General features: G+C 42.6%; 1 protein-coding gene across 4 annotated transcripts in view; it reads left to right on the top strand.

Moving 5' to 3' along the window:
* Positions 1-17,875, top strand: part of arap1 (ArfGAP with RhoGAP domain, ankyrin repeat and PH domain 1) — a 48,035-nt gene that overhangs the window by 25,720 nt on the left and 4,440 nt on the right. For 2 of the 4 annotated variants that reach the window (XM_076735082.1, XM_076735083.1), the window contains exons 14-32: positions 4,561-4,735; positions 5,831-5,965; positions 6,074-6,209; positions 6,319-6,421; positions 7,228-7,420; positions 7,584-7,629; positions 7,863-8,026; positions 8,818-9,030; positions 9,674-9,779; positions 9,881-10,028; positions 10,389-10,472; positions 10,890-11,048; positions 11,697-11,814; positions 12,855-12,968; positions 13,065-13,210; positions 13,303-13,385; positions 14,308-14,367; positions 16,584-16,647; positions 17,036-17,194. In XM_076735082.1, the coding sequence (XP_076591197.1) occupies positions 4,561-4,735; positions 5,831-5,965; positions 6,074-6,209; positions 6,319-6,421; positions 7,228-7,420; positions 7,584-7,629; positions 7,863-8,026; positions 8,818-9,030; positions 9,674-9,779; positions 9,881-10,028; positions 10,389-10,472; positions 10,890-11,048; positions 11,697-11,814; positions 12,855-12,968; positions 13,065-13,210; positions 13,303-13,385; positions 14,308-14,367; positions 16,584-16,647; positions 17,036-17,194 (2,406 nt within the window). The remainder of the gene's footprint in view (positions 1-4,560; positions 4,736-5,830; positions 5,966-6,073; positions 6,210-6,318; positions 6,422-7,227; positions 7,421-7,583; positions 7,630-7,862; positions 8,027-8,817; positions 9,031-9,673; positions 9,780-9,880; positions 10,029-10,388; positions 10,473-10,889; positions 11,049-11,696; positions 11,815-12,854; positions 12,969-13,064; positions 13,211-13,302; positions 13,386-14,307; positions 14,368-16,583; positions 16,648-17,035; positions 17,195-17,875) is intronic. The other 2 variants (XM_076735086.1, XM_076735085.1) reach the window with 2 other exon arrangements.

Raw genomic sequence — 17,875 nt, forward strand, 5'->3', positions numbered from 1 at the left:
TAAAATGGACATGGAGAGTCGACTGCGTGTGTTTGTGTCCGTACTTCGGAGGTCTGAGTATATTATGTTATGTAGTTTGTAGCCAAGTACAATCAGTCTCTGATTAATGTGCCTCCCTAAAATGCTTTCATCTTCCTTTCACAATATTTTTCTTTCTTCTGTGCCTCTCATCTCCTTCTTTTCCTCCAATTCTGTCCCATATAACTGCAGAGGCCAGATGGAGGCCTGTGATTTTAGACACACCCAGATAAAATCTCTCTCTCTCTCTCTCTCTCTCTCTCTCTCTCTCTCTCTCTCTCTCTCTCTCTTTCTGTCTCTCTCTCTGTCTCTTTCTCTCTGTCTCTCTCTCTCTGTCTCTCTGTCACTCTCTCTCTCTGGGGAGATTGGGGGGAGATTCTTGAATTCCCGTCTCTTCTTGCTCTCTTTGTGTATGTGTGTGTTATTACATTACTCCCAGTTTCATAGGCAGCAGATGTTGGAGGGTGTGAAGTCCTCAAACACTCAAACCCATTTCCTCATTGTGCTTTGTTGTGATTGGTTCACTTCTCTTGGTTAGAAGCCACATGGTTAGCTATTGGTACATTGCAGGACACTGACCTACATACACAACATAGCTTTTACACGTGTGTCCACATGGGACGGGGGGCTGGCTTTGTTCATTTTTACTGGAACACACACACACACCCACACAGTCATTAGGCTCAGGAAAGTGTCAACACAAAACATACTTGCAGCTTGGCCTGTAGCACAGTGGCTAAAGTTAGCCAGCAGGGATTGATCTAAGTATTGACTTTTCTGGCTTGTAATGACAGCCAGTACAGATAAACACAATGGTCAGGTCAATGTGATGTTTAAAGTGGATGAAATGGGAGTCAGCTCTTAAAGCCCCGGTCGTATAGAGCAGACTAAACCCATGTATTCATTTGTAGTAGTACAGTTTTCCCAAATATGAGGCTGTGTTAAATCCTTCTCACATGAATTCATAGTGAAAAGCCCAACATAAGTTCAGTTCTTTCTCATGGCGAAAAAGGGGTTTTGCAGGACAGTGAATGAAATGACAAATGGATGACCACAAGAAGAGAGTGGAGGAATGCAGGAGACAAACAATCAGTGTTGGGCAAGCTACGCGGAGAGTGCAGTGAGCTAAGCTACCATTTACTCTACATTAAATGAAGCTTCACTGCTCTGAAGCTACCCCCAGAGAAATGTAGCAAGCTAAAATACAACAGAGCAGCTGTTGAGTGTGTCTGTGTTCATGTTTGCTTGTGTGTTCTTGAATATGTGTTCTTGGAAGTTTACAGCGTCTTCTTGGGGTTGGACAGTAAGCACCTGAACACATCATTTCTCTGTTGTTTCACCCTCTGCCATCTTTCCATCAAGTCAACTCAAGCTTGCATGTCTCTATTGCCCTGCAGCAGAGACATAGTAGGAATCAGCCCAAGGATTGGTACATGGTGTGACATTCATAGGGAAGTGCTCCGGCCAGCTACACATACACATCTGTGTATGGTGGTGGTGTAACTTGCGGATCCTTAATTTCATCTCAGACTGCAACAGAGAGCTCCGCTCCATTTGTAGCTTGTGCGGGTGTTACAGCTTTACTTGATTAATTAAAGAGCTAAGCTACTGAAAAGCTATTTGAGTGAACAGTGATGCTACCACCACGCTACTGAGAAATGTAGTTAAACTAATAATGCTGCTACTTGTTGTGCAGCTACTGCGAACAGTACATTCTTTCCCAGGCACAGGAAAATAAGACATTTCCACATCCAAGCAGAAAGAGGTGAAGCTGCAGAATGTCAATCAGATACACTCAAGCTATCAGCACTGTGTCTAACACGTGGTTCCTGGTCCGTGTTGCTGTGCTTTTTCTTTTTCTTTCATGTCGTAAGTTTTCAGACTCTGATTTAAATCTTTTGAACTCTTACCTCTGTTTTCTTATTGTTCCCAGTTACTCTAGTTGGATTTGTTTTCTTCCTCCAACCCTGATCACAGATATGACTCTTTTCAAGGCATTTCTGTCCACATTCTCCTCCTGTCTGATAACATATAATGAGATAAGCTGTATTGAAACAGGCGAAGCAAACAGACAGCTGGCCTTTTGCATGTACCTATCAAGATTAGGCAGATGCTTATCAGCTATGTTTGTAAACACTGTCTGAAGTGATTTACTTTAGATGATTTAGACAGTTATTAATAAATTTGAATGACATCTTAACACGCAATACTTCTGCTTTTCAAAGTTCACTGTCAAGTCTACCTGAAAATAGTACCTGTATCATTTGCTCCATATATAAATGAAAAGATGCTGCTGAAAACTATGGCAGACTGTTGTGGCCACTGAAGTACCTATTATTCAATTTGAAATAACATCAACAAGCCCCCTATACAGTACCAGCCCTCATGTGACCCACTTGATGAGATTATTGGAGTGGATATGTTCTACTTCAGGTGGTTGACTACAAGCTTTCAGTTCAGATGTTTTCAGTGGTGTATGAGACAGAGAAATGCAGTTTGTCTCTGTCTTTCGTGTGTGTGTGTGTCTGTCTGTCTGTCTGTGTGGGGGTCTCTTGTGCAATTTTAATCTTTGTTAATTGGTTTGTTTGTCTGTATGTGAGTGTGCAGAGGCTCAACAGTGCTTAAATAGAGGAGGGGTTCTGTCTGTATGTGTGACAGAGTGCTGTGGAATTTCTCAATCAGATCCAAAAGAGCTTATTGGTTTTAACAGAAGACAGACATGTATGTGTGTGTGTGTGTGTGTGTGTGTGTGTGTGTGTGAGAGAGAGGGGGGGGGGGGGGGGGAGAGAGAGAGAGAGAGAGAGAGAGAGAGAGAGAGAGAGAGAGAGAGCGAGAGAGTCTGAGTTCCTCAGCTGTGAAAACAGTGTTTGAGTTTACTTTATTTGGACAAAATGTGTTACTCTATTGCTTTACAGTAGAGCCGCAGTCTAAAGACGGCACTGTCGTTTTATCCTTGAGGTTGCTGTCAGGTAAATCTTTATTTGTTTGTCGTCATCAGGTTTAAAACCAAATAATCTCCAAATGACAATGATGAACCGCTTCTGGCAAGGTTTTGTGTTATATGTGTGCAAAGATTTTCCTCTTTTGACATTAGTATCTGTTTGTTTTCAACTTTCAAAAAAATGATTGTTTTTGTTAGATATATCTAAGATTTTTTTTATTACCCACCAAATCTGTCTGCATTTCCATCTTAATTATTGTTTTTCTTCACGTGGCTTCATGTTGGAAATTCAAGGGTTTAGTTGGATTAGTCTAGTTGGATGCAATGTAAATACTGGAAATGCCTCAATAGTTCTTTAATTACAGCAATTAATCAAAAATAAGAGCCGAAAAAGTTTCTCAGACCTGTTAGCTTTTCCTTTCCTCCTTTTCATTTCACCAAAGGCTCCTCTGGACTTACACACTAATCACAATAAAATGGCCCCAGGTTACTTTCTTATTAAAGGTGCATACACTGGATTTAGAGAGCAACAACTGGCACAAGAGTTAAACACTTGATAATAACCTCTCCAGGTCATGTAAATTCCACAGATGATCACTTGAGTTTTTAATTGACAGTGCAGTTTATTTGTTTTTCAACAGTAACAGAGAAGACACGGCATTCATTTTTAAGTTAAAGTTGCTGGCTCTGGATTAGTAGAGGGCCTGCTGCTGGTTTGAAAGCCTGCCTGCACAGACACACTGAGTTTGACCTCAGCTGTTTCCTTTCAAACAAAGCTGACACAGGGTCACGTGACATGAATAAAGCCCGGTCAGCAGCTGCGGGACCGTAGTACAAAAGTCATCAGTTTATTATCAGTTTAGTGTTCTTACTCATTTTTATGCCTCTACGCTAGCGTCAACTGTGGCTGGAAGCGTTATGTTTTTGGTTTGCTGTACAGCCGTCCCATTCTTGTGAATGACAAATCTCAGGATCTCCTTGAGGGAATTTCTTTAAATTTCCAACAAACGTCTACTTAAATTCATATGCTAAAATGACAAAATTTCACACGAATGTCTCATTGGATAAAATGATGCAACATAACATTTTATATCCAAAAGGTCAAAGGTCAGCTTTTCTGACCTTTTGAACACTGTAACTCAGACGGGGGGGGGGGGGTTGTGACCATATTTCATATTTGGACAGACACTGAACTGGTGACACTAATCTTGGATGTCCACCTTGAAGCTGTGCTGAATGTATAGATGTCTGTGAAGCGTCCACATTTTAGAAGCTGTAGCTTCTTTATAGCAGCATCCATATTTGAAGCATTGTTGTGCACCACAAGCTCACTGGTTCTGCTGATATTGAGCTTCAGGTGATTGTCGTTGCACCATGTGATGAAGCTCTCTATCAGTCCACTGTCACTTCATCTCTCCCTGCACACTCTCTCTGTTCCTTCTGTCTAAGCGTCTCACTTTCATGCCCCATTCATTTTTTTCCCTCCCGATCAGACCAGGGTTCAGTAGTAATACAATAGTATTACAAATACTATCCAAATAGTGTTCTTATAGTGTGTGCCTTTGTGTTTTGATTTTCTCTTCCTCTCTCCTTCTCCCCAGGCTCTCTGTATAAATGTGCAGTGCAGTGATGTGCTGGAGACATTAAGCCTGATTTTCTGCGGCGCTGATGTAAATTGTTCAACTGGTATGGCAAGTTGGCCCTCCCCTCTGTCCCTGGCCAACGCACACTCACAACCCTTACAGGCGGAGTTAATTAGCCACAATCTAAACACAGGTACAGTATAACTTCGCATTCTAAGGGTTACATAAAGAACTTGAACAATGCTTACATAAGGGTTGAGGAGAATGATATGCGATTATTATTATCCATGTCCACTTTACATAAATAATAAATGTAAATATGCTTCACATGTGCTGTAGGCCTGATCGTGTCTATATTACCTGGCTGTGTGAAAACAAGCACATAAAGGCTTATGTCCGTCTGGCGGAAGACACTTTCATGTGGAGCAAGGGAATGTAGTGGGATTTCTTATTATTCATCTTCTCTGTTCCTCAGTCGTGAACCAAATGATTTCATCTTCTCTTTACTCAATCCCAAGCATTCACTAGCCAAATGATTTACTATGTCATTTGATTAGGTGTATGTATGTGTTAATCTGCTGACCAGGACACCACGTATGTACTCATCTACTGATTAAGGGAACATCCTGCATGATCAAAGCTGCTGATTGAACAACACATTATGACGTGCCTATTGTGCTGACATGTATATAACCTGAGAACTTTCCCTGTTCTGGGCTCACTTCTTGCCATCTCACACTCGAGACGGCAAGGAAGAGTCTGTCTGCAGGCGTAAGAATAAACTCCCAGAAAGACAACGAATGACTTTGTGCTTTTTAACACAAAATTGCCAGAACATGAATTAATCACTCCTCCGATGACATATATGAACCTGAAACTTGTTTACAGTTCCTTTACCAATGCTTTTGTGGGTGATGTGATAACTAACAAGCAATATGTGTTCTTTTCTGTGCAAACAAGCTCCTTTTTTTTCAAGAATGGTTGGAAACTGGACAGTTTCATAAATAAGGAAGCTCACACATATGTACATCCAGCCTTGACTCATCATCTTCCTCTGTTAAGTTTCATGGCGGTTAGCACCTCTAAGTGTCGCATTACTGCCGTCTGCTCGACTGTCCCTTGCCCCATCTTTTCCAGCATTGCCATGTTATGTGTGATAAGTGGCGAGATGGAAATCATCTATAGATACATGTGTGAATCGTGAAACTAGCAGTGCCTGAGAGGTTGTCCATGTAATTTACCTGGAACTATGTGTGAAAGAGGGTTTTGTTTGTTTGTTCTCCTGCAGAACTACCACGATCTGAGGTGGGCGAGGCCATGAATGCAGTACATTACACTGCACCACCTTGTGTGTCTCACAATGGCTTCCTGTTCAAGACTGCATCCATGGCTCGGGCTGTCACAGAGCGCAAGGCCAGAGAGGGTAACTAACTGACACAGAGCACAATACAGTAAACATGAAGCTACAGCGTCTGTAGATGCCATGCTATGAAATGATATGCTTGGTAAACATTATTTTCCCTCCATGTAGAGTTCAGTCGTCGCTGGTGCACGCTGAATGATGGAGCTTTCAGCTACTATGAAAGTGACAAGAACTCGAACCCTAATGGAGCTCTGAAGGCTTCAGAGATAGTCTGTTTGGCCGTTGACGCTCCGGAGAAACACGGGTACGCACACACACACTGACAAAATGACTCCTTTGTCTCTCTTTCCCTCCTATTTTCTTTATCTCACCCTCTGTCTCACGTCTTCCTAACGTCTTTTTCTATCCCTCAGGTATGAACATACCTTTGAACTCTACTCAGAGTCAGAGCGCCTCTATCTGTTTGGCACTGATGACCCAGACAGCCACAAGGAATGGGTCAAGTCAATTGCCAAGGTAATCAAATACACACTGGGGTCTAGAAAGGCAAGCACAAATTCACCTACTTTCTCCACAGGTGGATCCTTACAGAGGGAAGATTTGACACAGTAATTGTTTTTTTGTAGTGAAAATGGTAAAAGTGGAAGGTTTGCAGTTCCAGCTGTGCTGAGGTGGAAAATGCTGCTTAGTGGTTAAGATAGGGCTCGCTAATGCTGACTTGTTTCCTGTGACACTTATTGTCCTTCAGAACAGCACTCCTTACTGCTGAGATAATTGTCAGCTGCATGGTGGTGTGAAATCAAGCAACAGTTACTTTGACTGCAGAACTGCAGACAGCCAGTAGGCATGCTTAATGGTGACGCAGATGCAGCAAAGTGTGTGTATTCACAAGCGAATATGTCAGAGTTCTGCAGCGCCTAAAATTTGAGTTGATATAGATGGTGCTGGATTAACTGACATGACTGCAGCAATTGGCTGTTTGTGTCTAAATGAGCATCACATGACACATCAGTGCCAAGATCGTAGATTTACTGTACATCCATGGCTCCTGCATGTCTAGCCACAAAGACAATATGACCCGGCCCAAATGTGAATTTGCTGCACAGTTACTGACTGCACCACTCACTCCATGTTTCTAGCAATCCCCTTACCATGGAAGCATTATACATGAGCTTTAACCATTCTTCTAACAATTTAATTAGTATTGGTTTTTGTAGAGGGTTTCAGACTGAAGTGGTTAAGTCAGCATCGAAAGAGAAGGAAAACAATGATTAATGTGCAATGAATTACAAAAGCCACCAAGGTCCCCCTTTTGTTTGTAGAGCTTTATTCCAGCCAGTGCAGAGCCTTTGCTGAGGATGCCGTTTGAGCGGATTGGACGGCTGAAGTGTAAAGACGGCTTGAACCTGCAAACATCCAAGATTGGTTGGTTTGCTCTGGTGGGCTCCACGCTTCATGCCTACCTGGCGGACAGCCAGGGAGAGGAGGTCCACCTCCGCAAGCTGAATGAACTCTGTGAGTGACACACATGATTACAAAAACACGGGTACATGCTCAAACTGCTTACATGTTGTAATCTGTACACACACAGTGACACGGTGGACCAGGGTTTGTGCAAAGTATACTTTTTTAAAGCATGATTGTCTGGAATAATATGATGATGATTTGCGTTTGACAGCAATTCAACAAGACAATGAGGTGCTGGTTCTGGTGGAGAAAGGCAGGTGAGAGGGGAGCTTCATTACAGATTGTTAGTTACAAAGGTGATGCTCAAGGGAAAAAAACTGTCCTTCAGTGTAAAACCACCTTTAACAGTACACAGTCAATAGTATAATAATGTGTTTCTTTTTTTAAAATGTAATTTATTAAATGATTTCTTTTTGTCCTTCTCTATATTTTCCCTTCCTTCCATGCTCTTCATCACTGAATGTCATTGTCTCCCTCACTCTTCATTCAGAACTCTGTACATTGAGGGAGAGAGGAAGTTGGATTTCGCTGGCTGGTGTGGGGCCATCCAGGCGGCAGCAGGGAGCGGAGGAGACACACTGAGCCAGCAGCAGCTGACGGAGACAGACATACCCCTCATAGTACACAGCTGCATCGACTACATCACACAGTGCGGTAAGAGACCTGCTGAGATTCACACTGTGACACCAACACATTTAAAGAGTGACAGTGGTCCCTCCATCAAACACTGTGTTTACATTACTGCATCTACATCACAGGAGCCTGTATGCTCAGTCTGCATAGCTGCATGCTGTTGTGGTCTTTCTTGCCGTTTCTGTGTGTGCACACTTGGCACTTTCTGTTTGTGTGTCCCCTCATGTGACTATAATTGCAGCATTTCTAGCTATGCAAGAGACCAATGGACCGCAGGACAACAAAACAACTCTGTTCCACCTCCATGTCTCCTCTTGCTCCCTCCTTGCTTCTTTTCTTTCCCTCTCTTTTGTATTCTCTTCTTTATCTTTTGCTCCTCATTCTTTGTCTTCCTCCCACCTCGACCAGCTGACCTGCCTTCTTTCACTCTGACTAGTTGTCTCTCTCCTTTCTGTAAACCCCTGTTCCTCCACTTGATCTTTTCCTCCTCTCACTCCTCCATTTCCGTCCATTTACTGCATGCACTTGTGTTTCCATAAATGCACTAGCATTTATGGGGCTGTCTGTGTGTCTGTGGGAGGCTTCATTATGCTGATATCATCTGCTTTCCTGTTGGAAATGTTAATTCCTCTATTCGACTTACCATCAAAAACATTGACTTCTTCTGGACTTCTGCTGTTTGGAACCATATGAGGAACTGTAGTCCAAGTGGACAGATGAACAGGACAAAACAAATAAAGCAAGAGTGGACAATCTGTATTTCTTTTGTTTGTAAGATTATGTTGTCTGTGTTTGCTTGTTATTTGTTCTAGGCTTGATGTCTGAGGGCATCTATCGTAAGAGCGGTGTGAACTCCCGTGTGGCGGCGCTGTGCGAGAGGTTCCGCCGTGATGCTCGCAGTCTTCGTCTGAGGGAGGGAGAGCACCAGGTGGACGACGTCTCCAACACCCTCAAACGTTTCTTCAGGGAGTTAGGAGAGGGACTGTTCACAACTGAGGATGCCAAAACCTGGCTCAGTACTTCTGGTGAGTTTCACAAGACCATTTTGTGCTCTGCGATATAGTCAAGCGGTGATTTGATAATGGGTCAGTTCACCCAGATCACCAAAAAAAAGAATTACTTAGTACACCTCATGGACTCAGACCTTGTTGTGGACAGACTTAATAGTTTAGGGACTATTTTTGGGTGATATACCAGAACATTAAAGGGCAATTGAAAGAGGAAACCACTGTGGAAATGATGTTTTCACATCAACGAGTTTGGCAAGGTTCAGTCAGACATAAAGCTCCTCCAAATCACTTACCATTTTCCAAATATACACCTGCACTTATGTGCGTGTCAGTTCACATGCACATAAAGCCTTTGTGTCTGAGCATTACAGTTCATTTTTATCTTTATCAGGAGCTTGTCACTTTTGACTTTGTCTGTCTGTTTTTTTCTTCTTTGTATCTCATTGTGTATTTTTGTCTGCATTTTTATATCTCCACCCCTCCTTCACTGATAATTTCTTCTCATCTCTGTCTCTCTTTTGTTCTCTTCCGCTTTCATCCTGTGTTTTCTGTCTTTCCCTCTTACATTTCCTGATACTCTCTTTGATCCTGCTTCTCTTTGTATTCCCTCTGTATTTTAAATTTTCTCTTTTCCTTCCCTTCTCTCTGTCATATCCAGCCATTCAGGATGAAAGTATGAAAATCTCCCAGTACCAGCTGCTGTTGAACAGACTGCCTCGCGTTAACAAAGCCACACTACAAGCTCTTATCAACCACCTCTATTGGTGAGAAACACACACACACACACACACACACACACTTAAATCTTCTTGCATCTTTGTATGTCTTTTTATGCCTGTTTGTGTTTTCCCTGCATGTGTTTCAGCGTGCAGCGTTTTTCTGAGATGAACCAGATGAACCTCCATAACCTGGCTATAGTGTTTGGTCCCACACTGTTCCAGAACGACGGGAAGGACTACACTGCTGGCCGCACCATAGAGGACCTCATACAGCACTACATACTCATCTTTGAGGTCTGACTCACTGCTCGCTGTCAGACAGGGGCATGACAGGAGAGCAAATCATTTTGATCTCTAAGCTGGTTCATTTATCTTAAGTGGTGACATCAGAAAATGGCAACACGGAGTGCACAGCTCTAAATGGTTGAGATGTCACGCTAGTGGCACCAGTTCAAGCATCACTGACAACGAATCTCTAGTTTCCTGCTGGTTTAGCACCAACAAGTAAATAAAGTGTCTTGAAATACCAGTGGGGATATCTGCTAGAGGTCTAAAGATTACCATGATGCTGTAATAAAAATGTTTTGTCAGTCGATGATAGCTTCATTGTTCGTTTGAGAAATGTGAATATGAATGTGAAATACTTGCTTGCAGGTTGATGAGCAACAGCTAAAGAAGCAGCTAGAAGAGATCACTGTTATCATCCAATTACGAGAGAAGCTCAACACAAAGTTTCCTGTGAGTCACGCACACACACACAAAATACTGTAGCAATTAGATTAGTGTACGGGTTTGGGATTATGGATTAGATTATTCTATTTCATTTCGAGATAAAATGATCTAAAATGCTTCCCTGCATAGGTTTACGTCATTTTTAAAATTTTGTTTAATTTGTTTTTGTGGCATTTATGTCTGATACGATCTGCATCCTTTTTGTTCACTGTTCCTATTTATTGTAGAGTGTGTGACGGGATGAAGTGTTCACTGTTTAAAATCATTGTGCGTTGCTGTGTTCGCAATATGAGACACAGTTTGTCATTATCTATATGCCACTGTCGTGTGCATGCTCTCATCTATGCATGTTATTGTATGTTATCCTAACGCTGTTAATGAGCGACCTTTTCTGTGTGTCTGTGTGTGTGTCGGACACATCAGAGTACTGAACCTGGCGGACACTTCATCTGTACAGTGTATCTGGAGGAAAAGAAGGACACGGCCGAGCAACATGTCAAGGTGACCGGGACCGGGACCACCTCAAAGTCCGAACTTCAGTCCATGTCCGGACCAAACGGCACCTCAATCTGGACCCACCACGTACTTCCTGTTATGAATAGGCTGCAGTTAATTATGAAGTTTAATGTTTTCTAATCAATAAAATAAATAAAATCATCAATAAATTGTTAATGACGTTGAACATACAGTGTAGCTGGAGATCATTCACGGCGATCCTGTCTTCAGGTGAATGTGGCTTTAATGTGGCTGATTTCCGTATGGTTGACATTGTTGTCATAGTAGCTGCTGGGCAGCAACACACAGTTGTTGCTGCCAAGTTCACATGTTAATGTTGCCACAGAGAATCAGCTCCTACATTGCAGACACAGAATGCATCTCTTTTCTCTAGTACACAGTTTGTACATCTAGTTTAAATGTAGTTGCAAGAATATGTCAGACAAAATATGGACTAACTGTCTGAGCCTTGTCCGCCTCAGTTTCATGCTGGCCCAATCACACGAGATGTGACGTTAATTAATTGATTAAATGTTATTTCGTTACTGCCAATTGTTCCAGGCTTCTGACCTTGAATAAAAATCAGATGTAGACCTTTGAGTGATAAGTTTGAGAGCCCCTGGTGTACCGTACTTGCTGCAGGGAAAACCCTCTGGCTAAATGAGTGTGCAGCCAACTTTCATGCTTTGCAGAGAGAGAAAAACTCTGGAGTAACTGTGTGACTTCCTCCCTCAGATTCCTGGTTCAATGACAGCAGCAGAGCTGTCCTGTGAGGTCCTGGACCGGCGTAACATCCCAGTTAAAGACAAAGAGTACTGGAGCTGCTGGGAGGTCAGCGACAAAGAGGAAATGGGTGAGAAGGAGCAGTAGTTGACTTAACTGTTATTGTGCTTTCACTTTAATGCAGATAATGATTTTTCGGCTGTAAATACAGTACCAGTCAAAAGGTCGAACGCATATTCTCATTCACTGTTTTTTCATTGTTTTTATTATTTTCTCCATTGGAGATTAATATTGAAGACATAAAATCTAAAAACACATGGAATTATGTGGTGCGTCCATACTTTTGACTTGTATGGCATGTCTTAATTGATCTGTTTAGTCCTTCAATCATCTCCTTTTTAAAAATACCTCTTTTCTCAGAGTACAGATAGGCTCTATTAATAACTCTTGTGGTTTGGGAAGCAACATGGGTTCACATGTAGAAATGAACATGAAACATGACAAGGCCCACAGCGAAACAAAAACAATGACTCAAAGCTTGTGAAACGCTCTCCACTCAACGTGCAGCCTGACCTACACAAAGTGACAGACGAACTCCAGAGGCAAAAGGATCGTTCTCAGCAATGTGACTGTGTGTCGTGATTTGTTTTGAACCTGGTATGTGGTCCATCTGGTTCCCCACCGGGAAGCCCGGAGGTGGCTTATCAAATGCCAGTAACACTCAAGTAATTTGGCAGATTTCCCATCACTGGATAGAAAAGCAACCTGCGGATTCCAGGAGGAGATGGAGGAATGATACTGAGAACAGCAAAGAAATTAGGAAGAGTGTGAGTGACGAGAAGAGCTGGGGGGGAAGACAAGCATGTCAGTCACGTGTTTGCTACTTTTAACAAAAGCTCTTTTTAAGTTAGGTGTGTTGCATAAAAGCACAAGCTCTTTGCAAGAATTTAAATGACATAATTAGAAACCACATCTGCATTCCGTCGTTAGCTAGATTAGAAACACAAACAGAACATTTTAATGGCTGCTAAAAATATTGTTGTTCCTGGTGTCAAGAGGACTCGGCATGCTTGAGAAAGACACTCATGTTTTTGCTTCCTTAAATAAAGCTAGAAGTCGAGTCTAATGATTTGAGGCTCCTTCAGTTGTCTATCTCTGTGCTTCCCTCAGAACGTCCACTGCACTATCAGGAGCGAGTCTTACCCATCCTGCACTCCTTTGGCACCGACTCCCATCTGCTCATCAAGAGACACCTCGCTATGGACGCCATGATCGTCTACCTGGGTGAACACACAAACCAAATCACCCACGAAATGACTCAGCACTGCCATTCCTCCCTGTGACTTTATTATATATGTATTTATATATATCTCATTCCAGCCAGTAAAGCGGATGCATCCAAACACGGGATGATGAAATTCAGAGAAGAGCGAAGCATCTTGGGATTGGGACTGTCCTCTGGAAGTTTCCACGACCGATATTTCATCCTCAATTCCAACTCTCTCAGAATGTACAAGGAAATCAGAGTAAGACTGACAGACTTTTGTTTGACTTTTTCCTATTGTCACATTCTTTCACAGGCTCATTCACTGCGTTTCTGTCCCTCTCTGTCTGACAGAGTAACCGTCCAGAACGTGATTGGCCAGTGAAAAACCTAAAGGTCTACCTGGGTATTAAGAAGAAACTCCGTCCTCCCACATGGTGAGCATGTGCAGCGTAGCACTGATATCACTTCCTGTCCACATCTCAACTACTGAGCGGCACAGCAGCTGTTCTGAATGCCGAGATCTGTGATTCTGTACCAGGAGGACGTTTACAGATTCTTTTTCCCAGCATCATATAAAATGTGCTCATCTTTGTATCTGTAACTATATATAAGAATATTTCCTTCTAGCTGAAAGCTCTGACTCTGATTACCTTTGATGTTTATTTTTAGAAAGGCAATGCAACATGCACACCACTTTTATAGCTCTAGTATACAAGAGTGCAGCACCTCTGCAGCGCTATACCACTGGCAGGAGCTACTGTTAAAACACTACTGAGTAAAATGCAGTGGTTTAAATCCAAATTAAGACCAGAATGCTTCCTAAGCCTTTAGCTGTGTGATTAGGTTTGTCTGTGAATGTACCCTCTAAAACTACTGCTGATGGTGACGAGCTAAATGTATGTATGAGCACATACACTCAAATCAAGCATGGCTTGATTAATGCAAATGAATGCAAGAAAGAGTCCAAAGTACATTTATCAAGAGAATATGTTTACAGGACATTTTAATGTAATTTTAATGGACATTTTCATTCAACTGTCTTTTCTTTTTACCCAAATCTGTCAATCCTCCTGACCTTACTTCAGAATTAATCCGTTTAAAACTGCACACAGGTTGAGAACCAATTCTGTAAGCCCGCTTGCTCATCAGCATGACAATTTAAAGGAATAATGAATGGAATCATTCATTTTCCAATTTTAGATACATTGAAGTGTTCGCCTTATCTGAAAGAGCCCATGGGGATTTATAAACAGAGCATCCACTAGGGGGCAGACTGAGCCCAAGAATCAGAAGCTGCTGGGACATTTATAATTGTGCTGCTTCTGAACTAATTCTATCTTTCTGTCTGTTTTCCAGTTGGGGACTGACAGTGGTGTACGAGAGTAAGAAACAGGAGAAGCCAGAGAGACAGCAGTGGTGAGTAGCTGCTCAGTGCTGCATGTGGGCCTTTTATGTACAACACAGAGCTGTCAGCCCAGTGCGCTCGCAGCTCAGGCCAGTCCTGTTCACGTCAGTATCAGCCAGCATACATGATTTATTCCATCTGTATTAAACCCCAACCCAAACCGGATTTGGTGCAGTGGTCTGTTCTCTGAGCTTCGTAGCTGCATACAGATGAACACTGTTGAACACTGTAGAAATGCAGTAGCTACACGTATACGTGTCTATTATTTCAACCATCGACAAATCTAAGATAAAGGTAATAGCTTGATTCATGTGGCTGTCTGGCAGCTCTCCATCGTGCACCTCAGTTGTCTGCCTATATCAGTCTGGTGAAAGGAACCTTCTCCTACGGTTAAAGCATCTTACACTACTTTTTATCTCTCTGCAGCCTTCAGTGCAAACTTATTCAGATGTTCTGGCACGCCTGCTGCTCATACTGTCGTATTTTTCACCTAGTGGCAGTATGACCACTTTTTTGACATGCATGTACACATGACCAATGTTAGAAAAAGCCAGTGGTTTCCCTGTAGGCAGAGAAAACAGGTCAGATCCCTGCGTGAGAGTTTGGAGAAGGAGGCATATGAAAGGTTGGCTCTACCCGGGAGGGAAACACACAAGCACACCTGTAACCATACCCTGTTCTAATCCGGGTCTGTTCACATGTACATCCCTCTGTGAGTGCGCGTCAGTTGATTATGTGTGTACGTCCACATGTATGCTCGGTGTGTGTCTGTGTGTTCATGTTAGAGTGGGCTCTGTCAGCAGCAGTAGACATCAGCACTGCTGTAATGGGAGCGCTGTTCTCGTCACGCTGTAGGCAGTATCATCTCTCGGTTATGCTCCATCGCCACGTTGCTTACAGCAAAAAAAAAAAAAACACCTGAGAAGAAGAAGTCTAGAGAGGGAGGGCATGTGGGAAGAAAGATAAAGAAGGCAGAGGAAGGAAGTGGGAAGAGAGGCACAGGCAAAGTGTCAGGCTGAAGGGGAGAAACTATATACTAAGTCAAAAATTTTGCAATTACTGCAGGTAAGAGAAAATATAGTGAGGAGAAGAGGAGTTAGAGATAAGGAAGAAAGTGAAAATATGGAAAAATTAACGAATGAGGAAGTTCCCACATGGCTAACTGAACCTCCCTCTCCCAGTGTTACTTACCGACCTGCACTTAACATCTCTAGTTTTATCCCGTTATTGCTTCCATCCACGTAAAACACTTGTTAACTTTCCCTTTTCGTTGCGCTATTTTGTCAGCATATTCTTGCCGTCACTTAAGCTCACAGAAACACTGATAAATTTTCATCATATTATGTATATTGTATTCCGTATCTTTATGGAAACCCATGGTGATAAATGAGCAGCATTTATTCTTCTGCAGCTGATAATGGTCTAGATTAGCGGTCCAGTTAATTGCACAGAAAGCAACTGTATTGTAGAACATCACTAAATACTGCACTGCAGGTATGCATCCTATAATAGAGTGACTGTCCTCTTTTGAATCCCAACAAGCACTAATGAGCTCTTCCGGCCCTAATGATGCAAACAAGGGAACGGGAGGAGCTCTGCGTGTGTGTGTGTGTGTGTGTGTGTGTAGGATATGATCCAAATCTCTTGACTGTAGCTATATTTATGTCTGTGCTGTGCACTATACTGTTACGTCTGCATCAGTGTTTTGTTGTGTCTCAGTGGAAGGCACTTGAATAATTGTTGTAGTCTAAATCTGCTCTCATAACAATAATAATTGTATAAATAAAGTCTATTTATTCAGCACCACAGGTTGGCTGATGACTCACAGAGCTATGTGACCGCATCCTGAGTGGCATTAAATATGCACATACACACACAGACACAATTATGCTTTTCACGGACACAGACACAGACGCGCCGAGCGCTGAAGGTCCCAATCATTGTTTCTCTTTGTAGGGAGTTTAAATTGGGAATCACACTTGGTGTTTACGCCTGTGGCGCTACCACCGGGCGCCATAAGAGAGGATATGTCAATTTCACTTAATATCCGTGACTACCTCTCTCTCCCTTCTCTTTCCAAATTTCCCTTAGTCTCCAAATGCCTCTCTGACTTCTTCACAAACACACAGACACACATACACACACACACACACCCCCCACACACACACAACCTCCTGATTTTTATCACATCGTCTCCCTCACTTCATCAACCTCTCTTTATTTGCAGGTATCTCTGCTGTGACACCCAGTCAGAGATGAGGGAGTGGTATGCTACTTTTCTCAGTATCCAGGTGCGATCTCTCACACACACACACACACACATACTGTACACACACACACACACACACACACACACACACACCCCTAAACAAACAATAAGTTGACAGGCTGTAATACACTTAATTTATGGCTGTAATTCTGGTATTTGCAATAGTTCAAAGTCTTGAATCTTGACCTTTGACAGTTTTATTTCCACTGAACATGAATCTTATAAAAACTAGACCAGTAGTTTCAGAAGTGGTTCTTAGCAATAGTGATGACACAGCACTATGGGATGGTATATACATCAACAGGACAATGTAAATGGCGTGGCACAGCTACATGCTTTAAAATCTTCCTCCTCAACTTTCTGCTCGTATTGTAAAATCTCTCCTTTCTCTCCCCCTTTTCTCGCTAAAGTACGATGGCAACGTGTGGCCTCAGGACGGACTCCAGCAGATGCGGGTGAACCGCGCGTTGCCGGACACGCGTCATGGTAACGTGTCACTGATACCGCTGCGTGGCAGTGAGAATGAGATGCGGAACAGCGTCGCAGCTTTCAGCCAAGACCCGCTTGCTGTGAGTCAACCTATCAATCACTGGGACTAATCTAGGACAAGCCTGGAAGCTCTTTGTAAAATGCTGCCGGCTAATCAGAGACATTCATGCTGCACAGGTGGGCCAGAACCTCAACCTCAGTCCTCAGCGAAGAAGAGAACAAATTTGCACTGAATGTGTGCTGGTTGTGTAATGTGGACTTTGTATTTGGAGGACAGAACTCTATTGAGAATTCCACATAGTTGAAATATTTGAGATATATGACTGTGCTTGAGAAACTCTGCATCACTCCTGTAAAAACATGCACATTCATTACTTGACTTATTATTTACTCCAGCCAAAAGGAGGACAGGAGCAGGGGGTTGCACCTGTGCAGAATCAATGATCTCTGCTCCATGATTCATTTTGATTTACTTCATCATGACTGAATCTGGGTTCTTAAACTGTGCATTTTGACCAAACATAGACTTTTAGCCTCTTCCTTGTGAGACTCAAGCGTGTTTTCATGGGCCTGGATTCCAGAACAAAATAATAAATTACTAATTTATGTCTGGGTCTAAAAATGTTTGAGAATCCAGATGATGTGAAGAGGAGTAGATGGCAGCATCTTCATACTGGAGGAGGTTTGGAGTGAGAACCAACAAAACAGAATCTCAACAAGAGTTATTCTGGAGAGGCTCTGCCAAAGCTTCAAAACACCAC

The sequence above is a fragment of the Chaetodon auriga genome, chromosome 7 (assembly GCF_051107435.1).
Source record: "Chaetodon auriga isolate fChaAug3 chromosome 7, fChaAug3.hap1, whole genome shotgun sequence".
Classification (NCBI taxonomy): domain Eukaryota; kingdom Metazoa; phylum Chordata; class Actinopteri; order Chaetodontiformes; family Chaetodontidae; genus Chaetodon; species Chaetodon auriga.